General features: G+C 44.2%; 6 protein-coding genes across 6 annotated transcripts; 3 read left to right on the plus strand and 3 right to left on the minus strand.

Moving 5' to 3' along the window:
* Nucleotides 1–721: 721 nt before the first annotated feature.
* JR316_0009415 (Carboxylesterase patB) lies at nucleotides 722–2,437 on the plus strand (the record flags this gene model as incomplete). The annotated part of the gene is made up of 11 exons (XM_047895118.1): nucleotides 722–785; nucleotides 878–919; nucleotides 976–1,013; nucleotides 1,064–1,246; nucleotides 1,296–1,327; nucleotides 1,384–1,567; nucleotides 1,629–1,824; nucleotides 1,882–1,940; nucleotides 1,997–2,055; nucleotides 2,110–2,340; nucleotides 2,401–2,437. 11 exons carry the CDS (start codon nucleotides 722–724, stop codon nucleotides 2,435–2,437), a joined length of 1,125 nt encoding a protein of 374 aa, XP_047746577.1.
* A 238-nt stretch (nucleotides 2,438–2,675) lies between these two features.
* Nucleotides 2,676–3,385, minus strand: JR316_0009416 (uncharacterized protein; the record flags this gene model as incomplete). The annotated part of the gene is made up of 4 exons (XM_047895119.1): nucleotides 2,676–2,756; nucleotides 2,822–3,037; nucleotides 3,091–3,153; nucleotides 3,203–3,385. 4 exons carry the CDS (start codon nucleotides 3,383–3,385, stop codon nucleotides 2,676–2,678), a joined length of 543 nt encoding a protein of 180 aa, XP_047746578.1.
* A 3,379-nt stretch (nucleotides 3,386–6,764) lies between these two features.
* Nucleotides 6,765–7,138, plus strand: JR316_0009417 (uncharacterized protein; the record flags this gene model as incomplete). The annotated part of the gene is made up of 2 exons (XM_047895120.1): nucleotides 6,765–7,051; nucleotides 7,108–7,138. 2 exons carry the CDS (start codon nucleotides 6,765–6,767, stop codon nucleotides 7,136–7,138), a joined length of 318 nt encoding a protein of 105 aa, XP_047746579.1.
* Nucleotides 7,139–8,584: 1,446 nt separating this feature from the next.
* Nucleotides 8,585–11,728, plus strand: JR316_0009418 (Caseinolytic peptidase B protein-like protein; the record flags this gene model as incomplete). Its single annotated transcript, XM_047895121.1, has 13 exons — nucleotides 8,585–8,691; nucleotides 8,749–9,203; nucleotides 9,263–9,317; nucleotides 9,375–9,976; nucleotides 10,034–10,096; nucleotides 10,132–10,527; nucleotides 10,588–10,607; nucleotides 10,661–10,807; nucleotides 10,876–11,133; nucleotides 11,184–11,271; nucleotides 11,338–11,382; nucleotides 11,444–11,578; nucleotides 11,712–11,728. The coding sequence occupies 13 exons, from the start codon at nucleotides 8,585–8,587 to the stop codon at nucleotides 11,726–11,728; spliced, it is 2,388 nt and encodes a 795-aa protein (XP_047746580.1).
* Nucleotides 11,729–12,428: 700 nt separating this feature from the next.
* Nucleotides 12,429–12,959, minus strand: JR316_0009419 (uncharacterized protein; the record flags this gene model as incomplete). Its single annotated transcript, XM_047895122.1, has 3 exons — nucleotides 12,429–12,459; nucleotides 12,519–12,833; nucleotides 12,910–12,959. The coding sequence occupies 3 exons, from the start codon at nucleotides 12,957–12,959 to the stop codon at nucleotides 12,429–12,431; spliced, it is 396 nt and encodes a 131-aa protein (XP_047746581.1).
* Nucleotides 12,960–15,060: 2,101 nt separating this feature from the next.
* Nucleotides 15,061–15,453, minus strand: JR316_0009420 (uncharacterized protein; the record flags this gene model as incomplete). Its single annotated transcript, XM_047895123.1, has 2 exons — nucleotides 15,061–15,091; nucleotides 15,155–15,453. 2 exons carry the CDS (start codon nucleotides 15,451–15,453, stop codon nucleotides 15,061–15,063), a joined length of 330 nt encoding a protein of 109 aa, XP_047746582.1.
* Nucleotides 15,454–16,332: the final 879 nt, after the last annotated feature.

The raw sequence follows: 16,332 nt of genomic DNA on the forward strand, positions 1-16,332 counted from the left end.
CTATATATTGTATGGGTGTAGTTGGGGGTGTAAAGCATCGTTTTCCTTCACCAGTTTACTATTCTTTATCCCCTCCTTGGAACTGGTTTTGTTAATTTTCAACACTCGTACACTCTCATTCAAATACGTACTCATCGAGATGGCTCATTTACCACTATCATCTTGCGTATTGATTCTCGCATCACACCTCTTTATATTTGTTAATGCTTCCCCTCCGCCCGTAGTTGACCTGGGCTATGCAACATACCAAGGAGCTGTCGTGCAGGACAAGTTGACCAACGCCACGCACACACAGTTCTTAGGCATGAGATACGCGGCACCTCCGACAGGTGGGTCACAAACTCTAGGTTGCAAATTGACGGCTGAGATACAAATTTTCTTTATAGGTTCTGCACGATTCAGAGGACCAATTCCACCTAGTTCCACGCATGGCATTCAAATAGCAGATACAGAACCTCCTGAATGCTTCCAAGCGAGTCTCGGGAGCTCCCCCACCTCTCCGTTTCTTCCCGTGAGTAATCACAAACCAAGAGCGGCCGACTCTGGACCATCAGAGGATTGTCTCTTTTTAAAGTAAGTCCACATTTCTGTGCATAGATAAAATCATCGTCTGAGGGGTAGTACACAGTGTCTATGTCCCTGGAAATCTTGGAGAAAAGCGTAACTTGCCCGTCGTATTTTGGATCCATGGGTACGAACTTTTGTCTCTTCATCGCTCTCAATGCGTCTCACTACTTCGGGGATTCGTTATGAAGAGGTGGTTATGCTCTGGGAAGCGCATCACTGTACGACGGGAATGATCTCCTCCGAGAGTCGAATGAAGGTGTTATCGCTGTTGTGATACAATACAGGTTGGGTCTATTTGGCTTTTTGTCAGGCCACAAAGTAAAAGAATCTGGCACTCTGAACGCCGGATTGCGTGAGTTTCAGTATCAGTGTCTCCCTTACACTCATGCTTATATTTTTACGACTTAGTGGATCAACAGTTTGCTATGAAATGGGTCCAACAGCATGTAAGAATAACCCGTTTCCTTCTTTTGACTTTTCATCTGATTATCTCTAGATTAGTAAATTTGGAGGCGATGCTAACAAAGTTACTATATGGGGTGAATCGTCTGGTGCGGGCTCGGTTTTACAACATATTGTAGCCAACGGAGGAAGAACACGCCCACCTCTTTTCCGTGCCGCCATTACCAGTTCTACGTACCTGCCATCACAGTACCGTTTTGACGATCAAATTCCGGAGGTATATTTACACATATGATGTTTGTTCTTAATTAAGCATGGATCTACAGACCTTGTTCAGCGAAACGTTGGCAAAGACTAAGTAGAATCCGAGTCCTATATTATCCCTTTGAAATTGCTAATCATTGGCTGGTGTAGCTGTTCCTCCGCAATCGATTCATTGGAGTGCCTACGCAAGGTGGATGTCGACACTCTGCAGAACGCCAACACTGAAATATATACCAGTGGATTCTTTGGGACATTCGCATTTGTCCCTGTAGTCGACGGAAGATTCATTACCAACAGGCCCACAGTCCTCCTGAAGAATGGTCGATTGAATGGGGTGTGTCTTGAGTTGACATGTTATCTAGAGAGAATTCCTGACAGGCTTTATGTTACTTCAGAAAACTCATCTATCGGTGACCAATACATTCGAAGGAACTCGCTTTGTTAACCAGACAACAGCAAACACAGTTGAAGTTCCAACATATGTTACTCAGCTTTTCCCACAGCTCACTCCACAACAAGCGAAAATGGTAGCGGATCAATACGCGCCGCTTGGTACCCCTATTTTTCAGGTTAACGCCATCATGGGTGAATGTAAGTTTCAAATAACCATATCTTTGCATTAGGCACTAATTATTGATCTTTGTGTAGCCATCTTCATCTGTCCAACCTATATGCTGCTTCGCGCGTTTGATCAGCGTGGATTTAAGGTGAGGGGGGTGATTCATAGAATCTTCGGTATAGTGACTCTATGAGGGCGCCATAGGGAGAGTTTGCTATCCCTCCAGGAAGCCACGGGTTAGATGTATCATTCTATTTCAACAAGTAAGCAAGAGCGATATTGATGCCCACTTCCGTTTGATCTCACTAAAATTTCAGTGGTGTCCTTCCCTCCGCGTTCCCCAATCAACAATTTGTGACAGCCTTTGCGGAGAGCTTCCAAAATTTTGTAGTGTCATTAGACCCCAATGTCAAATCGGACCGGGCTGATATAACTTCCCTATGGAAGCAATGGGGAGGGTCGAATGAAATGCTTTTCAACCTGACAGAAACCGGCACCCCTGACATCAGGTCAATTCAAACTTCCCACGACCTTTTGAAGCGCTGCGAGTATGTCAATCCCTTATCTTATCGTTTCTAAATTTGTGTGTTCACTGAATTCCCTAATAGCTTCTGGGAATCCATGACAAGCGCTACTTCTCAGTGATGAGGATTTTGGTATTCTTAGAATAAGGGATTGGGATTTCCATTATGAGATTAGGCATTCAAAAAGTTGATATTGACTAGTAGAACTGAAGCGATTTCACAACGATGAAACTCACCCCCTTTATTCAATAGGGTTAATTGTAATTTTTATCGCAAACTTTATTATTCTTGACTACATAGAGTGGCACATGGTTCTTGTCAAGTTCTCAAGTAACACGGTACCAACATGTGTTGAACTCTTAAGCAAGAGCAGCAATGGCGTTGTCTCTTGCAACGTCAACCCCGTTGAGCATAATGTTCGCAGCATCCGTCATAACAGGCTGCAGGATTTTTACATTGTCAGTTATCATAAAATATTGTTAAATTTACAGACAAAATCACTCACAGGAATTATTGCCATCAATGTTTCGCCGAAATGGACACAGGCCCCATTAGCGCCGATTAAATCCGAGGAAATGATAGCGGATGCCGAGTCAAGGGATTTAAAGTCAGCGGCTTTGTCCGTGATGCCGTTGAGATAGTCCAAGATGTTAGGGGTAAGGCTGTTATACGTAGAAAATATTTTGCGGGAATTCTCGTTAGATACTGGTCTCGGAAGAGCCTAAGAAGCACTTATAAGCAGTCTAGTTGTGTTCTCATATCATGTGTACTTACGTCTAGATTGTCATTAACATTTTGGAAGAGTGTGTCGATGATGGTTAAATCGTCGTGTATTACCTATACATGCAACATTTAATAAGCACTTTCGAGAAGTTTCTTGACTTACTTGAACACCCGCCATGCCAGATTGAGGGAAAGCATTAACATCGTCGACGATTTTTGCGTACTGTTGTCCAAGCTTGGAGAAGTCGCCCATGATGGCCCTCATCGTTGTTGCGGTAGTGCTCGCAATGGAGGACGCCGAGCCAACAGCAGCCAAGCATACGACAATGGAAAACGAGAATTTCATTTCTGTAAGATGTAAAGTTGGACTGATAGAGGCAGTAAACCAATTTATGGCCTACTGTACTTTCGCGCATGAGTCGCCTTTAATACTCTTGGGTCCGAGGAAGTGTGGGACACGTATCTTCTATATTTGCAATGACGTTTCGAAAAAACGCAGAATAGTCCATGTCACCCATGCTAAAGGGAAATTTAATGGTTAGGGGCAAGAGTGTTATGAACCTGGATTACAATATACACATCTTCACCGAACGAAATGGCCAGACACTGGGTAAAACAGTCAATCCAAACTTTTTCCCACTAACACGTTCATCTTGACCATGTGGATAGAGACAGGAAATTGAATTGTGATACAGTTATGTGCAGGCGCATTTAAGAGAGAAGTGAGAGCATGCAGTTCTTCCTTTGGTTTGCTCCTTCCTTGTGATGCACGTACTGGACTCGAAGCCAGCCTGGTTTTACCCATGTCGAGTGCATTTCTGGAAGGACATGACATTGACACAGGAATCTGAATAGTTCAGAGTACATTGAATAATCATCAGGATCTTCCATAACTTCCGGGGTCTAGGGTTGGAGGGTGTAAATATAAATGCGTGAGTACAGCTCATTATCATGCTGGAAGTCATTGTTCCTCGGGGTCCATGATATATATTTATCACTATACGGTACCGCCGACAATAATAACTGTTTATCGTATCTTCTCGGTCAGAATATCCGAGTCTCTGATGCACAGAGCACTTGAGGAACGACAACTTTGGCAGCTTAGGCAAAAGTTAGAGACCAAAACACTGAGACGGTCTCCCAGTTAACTCCAAACAAGGAGATTAGTGATCAAGTGTATCTAAGCAGCGATTTGAGAGAAATCTTACCCATCCCGCGCGGTAATGCACCCCGTTTTGCAAGATTTGATATCGCTCGGCTGACCTATACAAGAATTTTGCGGACTACTTGAAGTTTAGAGCGGGTTCTGGGTAGGAATATTGTATAATAAAATGACTTTATGGATTCTCCTCGTTTATCCTCCGAAGTTGAGGTATTCCCTGGCGGCGAAGTTGAAACGTTGGGGTTCAGAAAGTTTACTATGTAAAGGACGCGATGGACGTGCAAGGGAGGTGTGGTAATGGGATATGGGCGCAATGGGACGTGCGGGAGTAATCCGGAAACGTGTGCGAGTGGCCGGGGGAAGTACATGTGTTTGTGTGAGGATGAGGGTTCGAGGATCGCGGGAATCATTGACTTCAACAAATTTCACAGCTTGATCAGACGATTCGAGCGTCTGATGCCACAGCGCGTTCGAAGTTTAGGGAGTGAGAGATCAAAGCGCTGAGACGGTCACAGTCAGCCCGAAAGTCAAAAGATAAACGATCAGGTAAATCAGAGCAGAGATTCGAGAGAGGAAATACATATTCAGCTCGGTGGCGCAATCCATTCCCCCAGTTTGAACAACGTTGGGCTGACCTGTACATGGATCGCGTGGACCAACTGATGGGTAGAGCTGAAGCTGGGTAGGCACAACTGTATAAAGAAATAATTTTGCGGATTCTCCTCCAAAGCTGAAGCATTTTCCGGCGGCGATGCTGTAGCTTTCTGCTGGTGTGCCAGTGGAATCTACTCCTGAACACTCAGTTAACTAACGTCCTGAGCCGGGCGAACAGTCTCATACGTTGTAAACTAAACTCTGAAATCGGTCACAGAGGCATCATTCTTGAAAACTGGGCGGAAGCGATGTCAGTGGTCGAACTTTGAACCAAAGAAAATGGCAAGAGAATCCGAGTTTGCGACAGGGGCCGGGGGCAGCCAATGGGCCGGGTCTCCCCGTGCCGTACAATTGAAATCACATGATGTTCAGACGCGTCGCGCGTGTTGTTCAGGGGTACAGCTGTTTCAATTTCATTCATGTTTATTGTAAAGGATACATGCGCCTTGCATGGGCCGAGCAATAATATACAATTGGGCGGCACATTTCAGGATCAATGGGCATAAGATCCGATAAGCGCCCGAACAAAGCAAGTGAATGTGTCATGGAACCGGGTTGAGAGTAGCTTCTCTTCCTCTGTTCTAATTGCGGAGCCTATCTGGTCGAAGAGAGAGCACCAATGTGAAACAAATGAGAGCGTTTTGACCACAACATACACAATACATGCGGGATCGAAGAAAGACTAATAATTCTGTAATTTGTTGAACTTTTGTGAACATAAACTCGACTACACAAAGTTAAATATCAGGAAGTTGCGAATAGGGTGCTGCCTAACAGATAAGTGATCAAACTGATAGTAATCATCACCCTGGAACCTCTGCTTCCCTTTACGACATTTTGATAACTTCAGAGTACATAAACAGACTTCTGGCCGGTTGGTAGATAAACCGGGCAGTAACAAAATTGCTGAAAGTTACAAAGATGGTGGGAGATATGAGGATGTAGACCACTTCAGTGCAAGTACTCGTGCTAGGGTCCGCAGAGCAGGATGTCAATTTTTCGTGTACCATAGTACTATTTAAAGTTGTTTGCTCCACCTCTGTCGTGATATGCTTCTTTGAAGGAATCTGTAAGCTTACGCTGCGCATTAATTCCCAAATACTACCGCTCAAACCCTGTTCAGCAGACTTCCCTTCAGCACCGCAAGATGCGGAGGTTTGATATATACCTTAATCCTCACCGAAACGTCTTGACAGTCATCGAAAACGGTGTTCATACAAGTTGGCGGATGGCCTGGTTGCTTTTTTATGTCTGGCAACCAATTAGGGCTATAGTTGGCCTATACATATACACAACCGTGTCTACCGATGGGATTACTGTGTTTTTAGTACACGCTGGGAATTCTATCGATATGTATATCTTATTCGGCATCTCTCGGCAAGATTTTTAACATCACACCCAAGTTCTCAGAGCTTTGAGATTATGACTTCAACAACGCATTGGTTTGTCGTATTCCTAACATAGTGATACGTTAGCTCAATAGCTGGTGGAAAGAAATCGAGGGGAACTTGGGAGAAAGAAAATATTAAACAGTATCAATGGTTCCACTCCTTGTTCATGGTCAGTACATTTGCCATAGTAGTTGTGCCTTGTCGATAGTAAGTATCCAGAATTTTTTGCGTATGGCTCACAAACTTTAAAAGTGCCTTCCGTGACTCGGAGTATGCAGAAACCGGACAGATTCTATCTCAGAACGGGATAATAAAGTCAGCAGGATTACCTACCATCATACTGCGCGACACACCAAGGTTACAATTAAAGTAATCGAAAAACATATATAAGGCTCGATGTGCTGTGAATACTCTCTCAGCTCATCGAGTTACTTCAGTACACAGTCAGTAGAACCACCTCAACCTCGCTTCTTTTTGCGTACTCTAACGTCTGACATATTTCAGATCGTTTCTTTACAATGAAGCTCATCAACGCATTCTCCATCCTTGCTTCGGCATCCGTCGCAATGAGTGCAACAGTCACGGGCTTTGCTGGAGCAGATTGCACCGGTGCTATCGTTGCTACAGGCAGCGGCGGGTCTGGTGTTTGCCTGACTCTGGGCGCGTCCTCTGTGAAGTCAATCAGCTACTCTGGAGTGCCACACTCAATCCAATTCTTCGTCTCCGGTGGAGGGCACGACAACTGCACCAATGGTTCCCAACTCACTCTTGGAGCTGGATCGGGATGCGGAACCGCACCTGCTGGGTGAGATATATGACTGATTCTCTCTGAAATGTATGTTTGCTGATATATGCTTGCAGATTTAACTGGGAAAGTGTTGCCATTTCATAAGCAATAGGAAATGAAATATCGCTCTGGAAATGGGAGATAAAAAACACTAAGCATACCACTCCAAAGTAAACAGAAATAACGTAAAAATCACATATCATGTTGAAATATTGTGTCTGATTGTCGCAGGAAAGCTTGAACACTGAAAAAATATACGATATGGAAATATTAATACAGGCCCCGGGAAGCTCCCCAGTAAAGTGTCCCAACTTTCGTGGATTTGTAACCAAAAATTGCATTTTTTTATTCAGTTCTGTCGGATTTGAGAGCCCTGAAAAGTGAGTATTTCGCCGGGAATTGCATATTTGAAAAGATTTGAGCCCAAAATTATTCACGGCGGGCAGCCAGATGATGCATACTGAGGTCTAATTTGGGCCATCTAAAAACACATCAAATGTGGCACCTGGCAGTTGCCTCCGTAGATACATACCATACACCTGGCAACTGCCACGGTATGAAGGTTTCAATGGGCCACTAGAGGTAGTTTAGGGATGCGAAAAGAGTTGTAAATTCGTAAATTAGGACCTTGGAAAGGCTTGTATAAGTCATTCTTAACCAAGAAGTCCAGTTTGTTTCAGTGTTGGGCAGCTGCGAGGAACAACCGCGGATTTAGATGCAAATTCCTGTAGATTCAAGACCCAAAATTTGGGTTTAGCCCCGACACGCTATTGAGAAAGCTTCCCGGGTCCTATTTATACGCGCATCGCATTAAACCATTAGTCACATTGCTAGATGGCCACCGGACAGTTGAGCGCTAAATGCTGATCGAGGCGGTTTAGAACTCTTCCGCAGCAAGAAATGTCTATCCAGTCTCCCTGGCGCAAGTGGCTATGCAGAGGAGAAGGAGGCAGTGTTAACTAACAGCGTCGGATGAGGTCATGTACAGGGTTTTTCACCACTACGTTTTGGGTGATGATCTGCAAATGTATTACACCTCGTATAATACACCTCGTACAATATGTTAGGTTTTTGCATAGTTTAACTTCGAGCTTCAGCTTCAGGCCCAAAAGTAATTGATCGTGACATGAAGCCGTGGCTGTGCATGGTTAGGGTGGGATTCGTAAACCTAGCCGAACCTTCGGAAGTTGTAATCTCCTGAACACGCTCGCCAGCATGCCTTTATTTCATTTGAAGAACCTGATCCAAATCCACCAAGTATTAAGGTTCAGTCATAACTGTCAGTTCATGGTGACTCACTTCGTTAATTCGAAGCTCATGGCGCTTGTTCCGTCGTGTTCACTTCTTGGGTCTCAAAATAGAATACAAGAAAGCTATGCTGACATGACATATTGGGATCCAAATATATGCAGTTCACTTTACATCCATGACTCGAGGCTGTATGACCGTAGGACACGCAATGCCACGTTGCCGTTAGGTTAGTGCAACATTAAAACAATTCTCTCTTATAATAATCTTGTCTATGTGCGTCTCCCAAGTAAAACTACATCCATGACTACTGAAACTATCATCGTTCATCCTCACAATCCACCTGCTACTAGTGCTAGTCGCACCCTTTGTCGACTTCTGGTTCGCAATGAAATTGTTCGCGTTCAAAAGTGAGTTTGCATCTCCTTGAGTACTGCTGTGCGGCGTAGACTTATCTACCCTGGAAGACTTCTCGAGACATTCCCTGAGCTTATCAACATCCGACATCCCCTTGGGTGGGCTCCCATCCATACTGCTGTTCTGTGCTGCGATACTACGCTGCTTAAGTTCATTTTGAATCTACCAAGAGTGGATATCGCTGTACAGGACGAATCAAGCTTCAGCTCCAGCTCATCCGCCGCTTATCAACTATGCCGTACGCAAGAGTTGTGTCCCACAATTGGCGGGACCGAGTCTACCCAGGGTGCAACGGCCTTGCATTTCGCGTGCATGAGAGGCGATAAGGATGTCCTCAACTTAGTTCTCCAAAGGGGAGGTGCATCTGCTTATAATGCTTTGGATCACTCCCAGCGGACACCATTGGACTATTTTGACTTAGATACAGTGGATCTAGAGGCATTGCTTGCGTATCAGTCAGCAGAAAAGCAGTGGAAAAAGGACTGGAGAACCCTCGTCGCAAAAGGTGTGTTCTGAGTCACACTCATTTATTGAAATCACTCACCTCGTGTTTCACATGTGCAGACGTATTTGTATTCTGTAGTTCCATACGACTGGGTGATTACGACTACTGCAAAGAGTGAGTCGCAAATTATATATTCGGAACGATAAGCATACTGAGACGGTTCCGTAACAGATTGATTGAATGCTATCCAGATCTAGCAATTAAGATGTATTCAGAAATAAAGGATAGTGTTTCTTCGAAGCTCAGAAGCATTTTCAAACCGTCATCCGTTGAGGTTTCTACCATCGTTCCCGATTATCCTCTGCATGGACCTGGATCTTCGGCTCTACATTACGCTTGCTTGGAAGCTAGAATGGACATTGCTGAGTTGTTATTACGCAATGGTGCGACATGGACAGAGAAGGATGATTACAACATTACTCCACAAATGTATGCGAACCTCCACGGGGAGATCATAGCTCAAAAGTTCAAATCATTGTGCGACGAAGAAGACAGACTACGGAAACAAAGGATAGAGGAGGAAAGCCGAAAAATGGAATTGGGCGAAAATATCAGGGAATCAGAGGTGCTTCAAGGCCAAAAAGCGGAAATGGATGGTCCAGCAACTCAGGAAGAGGACGCTCTCCAATGGGCAGTAGACTTCGCAGAGCAGTTGGCTTTGGAAGTGGGGAAAAGGAAGGCTGACGAGGTCGATGTGGATAAAATGGAGAAAGGAGAGCCGCGGATATCCAAAGCCGAAAAACGACAGATGAAGGCCTTAGAAAAACAGAAAGGTAAGCAGTTCATCGAACACAAAATGATTTATGATCAGTTCTTAACTAGTTAAATAGAAAAGGATAAGAAGATGGAAAAAAGGGAACAAAAAAAGAAAGAGGATGAAAGACGTCGAAGAAGTATGTCCCTTTTACCTTCCACAGGAATTGTCCAGATGTCTTAACATCTTCTCAACTCGCAGTCGAGATAGAGAGAATAATCGGTGCTGACATCATTGGCCAAAAGGGACCCATCTCTTCGGTTGCGTCTGCTATCCGCCTTCGAGAAAATGGTTGGGTAGACCGAGATCGTCCTCTAGTAATGCTCTTTCTTGGAAGTTCTGGCATTGGGAAAACAGAAGTTGCAAAGAGAGTTGCAATGTATCTACATGGAATCAAGGCGGAAAAAGAAGATGAGAAAGTGGATGATGAACCAAGATCACCTATAAGCGAAGACGATGACGGTGACGAGCAACAAAAGGCATCGCTAACGGATATTGAAAAGTCTGGTACATTTGTTCGCATCGATATGTCCGAGTACCAACATGACTACACAGTGTCTAACTTAACGGGTACGTGGATATCTGCACTGGGCTATACCGTGACATTATCCTCATTACACTCCCTCTCAGGTTCACCAAAAGGATATGTCGTACGTCTCATTTCGCGACTTTATTGAAAAATCCTTTTAATTTGTCACTTCAGGGATATGATGAGGGTGGTGTTCTAACCGGAAAATTGAAGGCCAACCCCCGAGCCATTGTTCTATTGGATGAGATCGAAAAGGCACACCCTAATGTCTTGACTGTATTCCTGCAACTGTTCGATGATGGTAGGATCACTGATCCCAAGGTACAGTTGCTCCTCTCTAATTCTGATTTAAATTCCTTATCATTTACATTCTTGCCCCATTATATCAGCTCGGAACGATCTTCTGTCCCAATGCCGTCTTTATAATGACCTCTAATCTTGGATCTGAGGAGATCCGGCTTGCGGCGCCGAAGCTCAATTCTCTTATTGCAAATACAATTGACGTGAACAAACATGAGAAGTATCACAAAGGAGTGACACAATTTACCAAGGAACTTTACCCTTTGTTGAAGAGGTCTCTCAAAAGAGATGAGTTCCTGGGACGCATCAACCAGACTGTCGTCTTTTTACCGTTTACTGACGTCGAGGTAAGATCAGAACTTGGTTTTTATGACAAGGCGCTGATGCAATTCATCAGCTTGGACACATTGCAAAGGTAGAGTTAAAGAAGTGGCAGAAGAGAGCTCTGGATCAACACGATATTCACGTCACCTGGTCACCGTCTGGTTTGTCCATGCTCTGTCCCTGCTATGTTTTTGTTTTTCTTATCAAACCTTTTTCTTTTTATACAGTCATTGAAAGACTTATTCAAGGATATGACGTGAACTACGGGGCACGTTCGATCACGAATGAGATAAAGATATGCGCCATAAGGCTGGTTGCAGAGGCACAGATCAGGGGGGACATACCGAGAAGGTTATCTCAGCTTTTTCTATTTGCAGCATATCGTTAACGAAGAACCCATCAGCTCACACGTCCGTATGATTGTCAATGCCGCAGGTGATATGGAACTGGAGACCGTTGCAAAAGCAGGTAAGCAAACATGCCTCTACATAAAGATTTTAAAAATTGAAGATGAAAAATACGTGTTTTCCTCTTCTAGGCAAAAGGGAATCTAAGGACCTACAGAAATTAGTTCAAACTGTATCGAATTCCCCTATAATAGATGTGCCATCAGCATAATGCTATCCGTTAATGTATTATATATTGTAGCTTTTAGTTTTATGTGCTTAACGAACAATTCGAACGACTTTTATGCATTCTAGGAGCGATGAAATAGCCAATAAATGCGGATCCTGTATTCTTCAGAAAGCTCTAGTCGTCATTAGTCCCACTTGAGGGGAGATTGTTACATAGGCATCTTAGTTGACAAATGGAAATCTGATGTTGAAACTAGAAGAATGCTTGATACAGAGCAAAATAGTCAATGTTTCAGTGGTGCGAGTAGAACGTCATCATATATATATACAGGTCAATTCAGAATAGTTACAAAGTACTCCGAGTGATATGCTTGCAAAAGCTGTGTAGTCTCCCAAATTTATGCAGTCTAAGAAGAGGTATAACGGCTACAGGACGGGATGTTAGTGCAGGTTAGTGCAAGGCTGGACTAATTATTCACTCATTTGGAAAATTATTGTGCCAGATATGCATAGCTTGTCACCTTTCTGACACTGGATCTCCTCCTCGCTTTGAGGGAAGGCTTCAAAGTGGCTGTGCCGGTTCAGTGTATGGCAAATCACCGTCAAAATTCCCACGAGTACCGCCACACTTGTGATATTTCGATAGAAACATGATAATTGTGGTGCTTTATTATACACAAACTCGTAACTAATTGTTTTGTATCTCTCATTTGTTGAGCGATATTCAGAAAGCAATAAACTACTCAGTGAATTAAGACGCTCTCCCAGTTAACACTAAACAAACCCAGCGGTTAACAAACAAACTAATACCTCATCGAAAAAAGTATCCTCACCCAGTGGGAGCAGTCGCACATCCTGAGCCAGCACCGCGGGTGAGCTGGGATCCGTGTGTGCACGAGTCGTGTCCCCCGCCAGAGATGTAGAACTCGATAGAGGACGGGACGCCGGAGTAGCTGATAGACCTGACGGAGGCGGAGCCCAAGGTAAGGCAGGTATTAGAGCCGCCGCTGCCTGAGGCGACTTGGGATCCAGTGCAGTCTGCTCCTGCGAAGCCAGTGATGGTGGCGGACATTGCTGCAGAGGCGCATGCGAGGGTGGTGAAGGCTGCGGTGGTGAACTTCATTGTAGTGTAGTAATCGTTTGTAATTCTGGATTATCATGATATAAGAACAGCATTATTAGCTTGGATATATTATTGCAAGTGAGAGAGAAGCCTTTGCGAACCTGTATGAACGATGTAACGTGTTGTTCTGAGAGATACTAAGGGAACACATAGCTTCTTTTATACCTTTTCATGAACCGCCACATGTACGAAGCCTTTAGCATGCACCAGGTGGTTGTTAATGTTAAAGCCGTTCATTCCAATGCCTTTGTCATGCCGGTTCGAGGGAAGTGTGCTGGATCCACCTTGGTAGAAATCTGTGGAGAACGATGCTTGGGATATAGTTTCATATCCATGGGTAACTCAGAAATTTTGATTTTGGGGCGCCACACTTGCAGTCACCGGAGGTGTTAGAAAAATGGATTGTTACGCCCTACTTCGCTCTCCAACTTCAGAGAATTATTGTCAGATAATTTGTCTCAACTGGTATATTTACAATAGCATAATTGGGAAGAGCACAGAAACATTCTTACGATTGGTTTCTTGCAGTTCCAGCCTTTCAGTATGTACTGTCCGTACTCGGTGCTATGCATAGGCTGCGTATATCTATTCCTGTCCATATGATGTTGCATCATTTTCGTCATGCCGTCCCGAGAGAGTGATTACCTTGGTAGAAATCATTGGAGAAGTAGCCTATAAAATTAATTTCATGATCACAGTGTGGGATGGAAGCTTCGATTACACAGTGTTATGCAGTGCAAACTAACATTGGACGGAAATTAAAGCAGACTCTGGGAAACACAGCGGCCACCCAGTTTGAAATAGGACTGAAAACTCAAATAGTTATATTGAAGCGGCGAAACCTAGAGATACAATGTTAAAACCAGCAATGAGCACCATTGTTGTTAGTATATTTCTCCGAGAAGCAAAGCCAGTAGTACCGGCGGGTGTTACGCGCCTATAAATTACGTGATCCCAATACCTGACTGAGAATTGATAGGCTAGTCTCCATTCTGAATGCGGACAAGGTGATAACCGTCGATGCATCCCGATGAACCACTACGTTCTCCACAATATGGGTACAACCTAAAGTACTCCGGGTAGACACGGATCGAGCCAGTGGTTTCGTCGTTCTTCGAAGCTCCATGAAGAACCAGCTGATACACATAGTTGGATGCCGAAGGTACGAATCTCCGAAGCTCACGGTTTCTGAGGAAGTAACGTTTAAACAAAACTTCGAAGCACTTCCCAGCTCCAAATCGTCTAGTAATTCATGACACAGTTTGATTCCTTTTTTTTGTTGAGGTAACTTTTCATGTAATGCGGTGAATCCTATGACTTGCAAAGCGTTTCAGTGCGCTCATGCCGGTGTCCCCAAATCAGAATTAAAAGAGGTATGAATCCAAGAAAAGACTATTAGAGACCGGGATCCGGAGAAAATAACACTCAATGTATGTTTGTCCGTCTCTCTGGACAAAAATCTCAGCGAATAGGAGAACGTGTACATGGTACACTTGACCCGTCAAATTTGAGAATTCCACGAGCATTACCTCTCAAAGTTATGTCCCTCAGCGTAATGGATGCCAGTATTCACGTTCAGGGAGACGAAATGGAACGACGGTTCTTGACGAGCACCAGATGAGTTTCCTTGCGCGGGTGAGGTTTCTGTGCACTGTGCAATCACAACCATGTGGATCGTACAGGTAACGTAGGATAGCATGATACATCTCCTCATGACGTGGATGTAGACGATGAAATAGATGTGATTGTGTGCAGCAGATGCGCGCCTCGTTAGAGGGGCAGGATGACAGCGAAAGCAAGGTTGAGGTGACAAACAAACCCTGAAAAGAGCCACGTGATATCGGCCTTTGAAAATGCAGAGTCTAGACTCTTAGCCCAGGCCCTCCTCTCATTGGCTCTTCTACTTCACACAAAGTACAGCAGCCATTCTTGTTTATGCCTTTCATTGAAATAATTCTTCTGGCTTTCAAGCTTTAACTCTGACACACACAAGGAATACGATGCTCGATATATAAGCTGTACAACTATCGTTACTCATGTTCTGCTCTATTCCGTGGATGGCAACACCTCCTTGACACTTCCCCAAGCCACTCTGGTCAGTCTTCTACACATTTCTGTCTCCCTTGTTATGTCTTTCGATGTTCAGGATAAGATATTATAAAATTCAGGAGGGACCAGACATCTCGTACGTATGCTCGTAGGCAGGTTGATCACTGCCGAGAGTCCCATATGATCATTACATGATAATCTTTTCACTGAATGGCAGCACCCCACCAATTGGAACTAGATCAAACATAATCAGTATCAGCAACCAACATAACAGCTAAAACAAACATATAGGCTTACTTTTGCGGGGCGGTTGCGCATCCTGAGGCAGGGGGAAGGACGAGCTGCGGGCCGTTGGTACACCAGTCATGATGGCCGTCAGCGACGAAGAATTGGATAACCCCGGCGTTGAGCCCGGTGTAGCTGATGGATTTGACAGTGGTCAAGTTGAACGTCAGGCACATCCCGGCACTGCCGCTGACGGAACCAATGGCAATGCCTGTGCAGGCTGCGCCGTTGAAGGCGATGAGCGTGGTGCTGGCCACGGTAGACACAAATGTACTGGAGATGAGGAAGAGAGTAGCACGGGTGAACTTCATTGTTGAGTAGTGTAGTCTCTCGATATGGGTACCTGGAATGATTTTATTTTATGTTAGTTTGCAATGAATAAGGCGAGAGGGAATCGTATGTGCACCTGGAGAAGACGTTGTACGTTGATGAATACACTTGAGAGGGGATGTATAGCATTCAGAGTCATTTCTTCCCTGGTATAAAGCAATCTGTCAGGGCGACAAAGTTCCTGTGTACGTAAATCATCCTTCAGTAATGTTTAAATGACTGGATCCCCCATCATTCAATACCGCCTGGTAAGAATCTATGCGGATGTAGGCTGGAGATGTATGATCATTTGACCTCTTCATGAATATCAATCTGTTTCTGCTATATCGTGGCTTGTTGGAGGCGAAGTCAGGGCGGAGGTTAAATAGCTTTGGAAATAGCAAAGACAAGCAATGCGTTGCTGAAATCTTTCTCCCGCCGTTGTCGTCTCTTGTTTATCGAAGGTCGACAATTCGAACAGAGGGAACACTGCAAAAAACGTTGTGCCCGAAGTGGTTCCTCTATCCATGTTTTGAGAATGAACCAATCCAACAATAAATATAAAGCTATATGTGATCGTATTCGAGATAAAATTTGTGAGGACGTGCAGCTCCTACTTTGGTTTGCTCTTGCCTACTAATACACCTACTTAACGCAAAGCCGGCCTGCTCTTTACCCATTTCGAGTGCATATCTCGAAGTACATGGCCTCAAATCAAGAATCTGTGTAATTTTGTGTACAATGAATTAAGAAAACGACTTCCAGTGTCTAGCATACGTTTATATAAATATACATCTGTGATTATAGCTACATATCATGATAGAAGTCATTGTTCGTCAGAGTCGAATGATAAAGATAGGACAACCCGGTGCCACCGATAA

The sequence above is a fragment of the Psilocybe cubensis genome, chromosome 8 (genome assembly GCF_017499595.1).
Source record: "Psilocybe cubensis strain MGC-MH-2018 chromosome 8, whole genome shotgun sequence".
NCBI lineage: Eukaryota > Fungi > Basidiomycota > Agaricomycetes > Agaricales > Agrocybaceae > Psilocybe > Psilocybe cubensis.